The 4,453-nt window shown below is 39.0% G+C and overlaps 1 protein-coding gene across 1 annotated transcript in view; it reads right to left on the bottom strand.

Annotated features, from left to right (window-relative positions):
* Positions 1-649: 649 nt before the first annotated feature.
* LOC107101862 (histone-lysine N-methyltransferase NSD2-like) overlaps positions 650-4,453 on the bottom strand; it is a 26,736-nt gene continuing 22,932 nt past the window's right edge. Inside the window, exons 22-24 of the mRNA XM_015400945.1 lie at positions 4,158-4,264; positions 3,843-4,041; positions 650-2,055 (exon numbers count right to left, since the gene is read on the bottom strand). Coding sequence (XP_015256431.1) covers positions 1,310-2,055; positions 3,843-4,041; positions 4,158-4,264 — 1,052 coding nt within the window. The 3' untranslated portion in view covers positions 650-1,309. The remainder of the gene's footprint in view (positions 2,056-3,842; positions 4,042-4,157; positions 4,265-4,453) is intronic.

The raw sequence follows: 4,453 nt of genomic DNA, 5'->3' as shown, positions 1-4,453 counted from the left end.
TTTTTCATTCTAATGAAGTTTGTGTTTTGTCTTGAAATCCCCCTAGACTGTTGCACACTTTCAGTTTTGATTATATATCTTCTTCAGTAACTAAAAACAACATAATTTTTTGTCTGTTTTAATGTCATTATTTCGAAATGTAACAACATTCCCCCAAATGCGTTTAATGTCCTGTTGAATTTAGATTATTTCCACTCCATTCGGAATAACCTGAGACAAGCAGGCTGTGGTGCATTAACGGCTGTTTTTATGGTATAAATGATTTCATGACTTTGCCTAGGTGTTTTGATTTGAAATTATTATAATTATTTGAAATTAGAGTGCTGTTGTTTAAAAATTTTGACAATTTTTTTATATAAAAAAAAAAATGTTTTTACAGCCCTCCATCCAATCAATCTCTCAACAGTTAAACAAAAGGTCAACTTCAATGAACCATATTGCAATAAAACTAAAATATAATCCGCTTTAAATAACAAACTATTTTAAACTGTAATGATTTTATGGTTAACAGTTTAATATACTTTATACCAGAATTCAACAATGCCACTAATACATTTTTAAAAATCAATTCTCAAAGTAAAGACATTTCTGTATAATAAAGGAAGGCGATGTTTATTTTGGAAGAAGTGCTCAGGAGCCTGGAAGGGTAGCGAATAAAATAATATATTGTTTGTATTATGCAGTTAAATCTTGGTTCCAAGTAGGAAGATACTGAACATAGTGTTCTGTAAAAAGACCTGTGATCTCAATAAAGATTAAGGTTTATAGTGAAGTTTCACCAACACAAATGAACAGTATTTTAATAAACAGAAAACCAGGATGCTTGTCTGAAATGAATGACTCCAGTGGGTTTTTATTTGTCACTCCTCACGGACGATGAGGGTAAAGTTTTTGCTTAAGTGTAACATGGATTCATGATTCCCGGGAACAGAGAAAGAGGTCGTTAAGAAAGAAACTAGACAAGACGGTCTCATGATGACATTTTGGTAAAAAGTCTCACTCATTTCTTATTTTACAAACTTTGCTTTTTTTTAAAAAAAAAAAGGTCAAACTATGTAAACAGTGTGAAAGAGAACAAATCAAGAGAGCACCAAACACAGATAAAAGTATGGACAGAAATATAAAGAGACTGAGTGAGACAACAGATCAGCCTTAGCACCAACACTCATCCCCGCTGTCAGTCTGGAGATGAGAAGGCAATGTTGTACCACAGCGAAGGCAGCGCTGCATTCAAGTAGGTACCGACATCTTGAACTCCTTTAGTTCTGTCAGTGTGCAGAGGGAGCTCCTGCTCAGTGTTACAGCAGATTCACTTCTCATCCTCCATCCTCCCCCATTCTCCAACTTCTCCATCATCAGCATCATAATCGCCCCAAGTCTCATATTCATCACCTCCTTCCTCCTCATCTTCTTCTATCACGTCACTTCCATATAGCCCCTCCTCCTCGTCATCATCATCCTCATCTTCCAAAATCTCCAGGTCCTCAGTCTCATTTTCCTCCTCATCGTCGTCATCATCGTCCTCCATATCCAAACTGTAAACCTCCTCCTCCTCGGTCTCTACAGCCTCTCCCTCCCCACTGGGGGATCCGCTAGTGGTGCTGGTTTTCCGTTCAGTTCTGTCAGTGGGGTAGGACCTGCCGGAGGGGATGAGTCTGGAGGTAGCAGTCTTTGTGTTAATGTAGAGACGAGGAGGAGGTTCTGGGCAGGATGGGGCAGCCTGGGTGGGAGGGGAAGAGAGGTGAGCAGCAGAAGAAGACGACGAAGGAGGAGGAGTCGCTCCTTTGATGACAGGAAGCACAGGAGGAACGGGTACAGCCATGTTCCCGGGCCTCATGGAGGCCATGTTGGGCATGGATTCACGGATTTCCCCCGGCTCTAGTGGGTCGGGTCCACACGGGTCGTGGTCGTTGCAGGACAACTTTCCGTCGAGCTTGGAGATGAAGAGCATCCCTTCCCGATGAGCATTACAGTACGAGTTGGGGCACATCTCACAGAAGGAAGACGCCTCTTTACCACAGACGTCACACTGATGCCACGGACACTCCCATCGCCCTGGAAACAGGATCATTAGAAACATTTAGCATCAGAACAAAATATTAACAAATATCTTACAACAAATATCTGAACTGCAAAAAGTTTTCAACTTTTCTGTCTTTTATCACATAACAACCATAAACTTCAATGTATTTGCTGGGATCTGATAGACCAGTATGGGGGGAATTTAGTTCCGTTATTATTACCAGAAAAAACACATGGAAATTAAATCCAGAAATGAAACTTTGAAAAATGTCTTATTTAAAAAAAAAAAAAAAAGGTTTTGAGAATAACATTGCAAATTTTTCTGGGGGTTTTCATATGAGTGTTGTTTTCTTTTCCTCGCCAAAGGCAGCTCTTTGTGGCGAAAGAGGGGGGTAACTTGTGGCTCTCTGGAGCACATGTTTGTATGCAACGGTTTTACTAGTTCAAGGATAAAATCTCTGCGTGAGATGGTGAAATTTAAAAAGCTCCTGAATAAAACCAATACATTTCTAGCTGCTATGTGCAGGAGATTGTAAAATACAGGCACAGGCCACCTTCGCGTTGGAGCTTTTATAGAATAATTTCTGATAATCTGATCCAACAAATGCACACCAACCTTTTTGTGATTAAAGCAGACCAAAGGGCTCTGGTTTGGCTTTTGGGCCACTGAATGTACCAGCGGACGTGTGGGCAGGGCTATCCAAACCTTAAATTAAACTTTCCCTATTGTCTGATGGGTCACTGATACGTCCGAGCCGCTTTCCTACCGACCAGTCGTCATCATCGGTCTCTGCATCTCCGCCCGAATCGCTATCATAAATATTTTGAAGCATTTCTAAAGCCTGTTTCGCTGTTAGATTTTTTTCTGAAAGCCAACAGTTCTGGAGTTTTCTAGATAAAACATTGGTTGCTAGGCAATGGTACATCAATCCACCGCAGGAAGAATCTAAATTGCAACCAACAGAGCCATCAAAAAGGCAGCTGTGGGAGATTGAGGTAAAATTAACCATATTTATTTTTCAGTTTTTTATTTTATTTACAAAAACTACATGATATGAAGGAAATAAAGAAACAGAAAAAGTGAGTTAACATGACCAACATAAGATTAATGCAAATAAAGTTCTTTCACTTCAAAAACCTCAGAACCATCAAAATGACGGCCTTGGTAGTTCTAGTGTTAAGGTAATACTTTACCAGTCACATTTTAAACCAATCCGAGTGAATTTGGTCCCACTCTGAATTAGTTTCACATTAACTCTCTAAATACACGGTTTGTACAGGAATGAGCAACTCTAATTTAATGCTTTTTAATGCTCTTAAAAATAATTTTAATGCAACAAGTAACAATGACTCATATATATACACAGCAAATTCCTTCTTCATCTTTACTGTCGTCAGGCTGCAATTCCTCGATTTCCAGCCACTTTTGTTGAAATTAGCATTTTCCCCATTCTACAGCTTTTTCTCCGCCTTGAGCTTCTTTTCCGAACATACTGCTTGACGATGGCTGGAAGCAGTTCCGTGCAAATATATCGCGATATTTTTGCATATTTGCAAATATATACATAATTTAGGAAATTGTTTTTATAAACATTTTTTTCTTAAATAAATAATTTTAAATGCCAAAATAATCACATTTAATGAACTTTAATGCCAATTCAGGCCTTAATTTGAAAAATAATTATTTTATGACTTAATGATTTTTAATGACCTGCAGAAACTCTGAAATAGTGTATATCTTCCTCCAGTTGCTGTTGTAATAACTCGTAAAGAGTGAAGTACTTTGTCACTGCTTATTTAACACTGTGGAATTTACTCACCTGCCGGCCTCTTAGCCAAGTTAAGGCAGTCAGCGTGATAGACTTTGGGACATCCCGGCTTTTTACAGGAAACGATCTGACCCCCGTCACCGCAGCTGAAACATTCGTCTTCCCTCTCCTTGGTTACTTGCTGCTTAGTCTTCTTCTTCATGGAGCCCTTCCTTTTCCCTTCCTTTATTTTCTCAGCTGGTGGCTGGTTCTAAATAAGGACATGAAATTAGGATTTTAAGAATCAGGAAGCGGGTGAAGGCTAACAAAAGCAGGTTTTATTTTTAATTCGGATTATGCTGCGATGGACTGAATGTTCTGTTTTACCTTTGGTCGCACCCCCAGGAACCCACTACAGTTTGGAGCTCCACATTTACAGGCAGTCTTCCCGTTACCGCGACACTCCAGGTTGTAGTTGAAGGTCAGCTCAACCCCTAATGCAAAAGTGACATTACAGCTCATATTAAAGTCCTTTTTTTTAAAAGCAGAAAAGTAAGTTGAAAAACAAATTGACTACAATATATGGATGATTGAATTCAATCAGCAACTGCCTATTGTTGTAAACAGACTAGCTAACTAGCTAAACATAGCTAAACATTGTACAGCAGAAGTAAGGGAGTTTT

The sequence above is a fragment of the Cyprinodon variegatus genome, unplaced genomic scaffold (assembly GCF_000732505.1).
Source record: "Cyprinodon variegatus isolate N-32 unplaced genomic scaffold, C_variegatus-1.0 Scaffold31, whole genome shotgun sequence".
Taxonomy (NCBI): domain Eukaryota; kingdom Metazoa; phylum Chordata; class Actinopteri; order Cyprinodontiformes; family Cyprinodontidae; genus Cyprinodon; species Cyprinodon variegatus.
The sequence above is the reverse complement of the archived record's forward strand: the minus strand, read 5'-3'. Positions and strand labels throughout refer to the sequence as shown.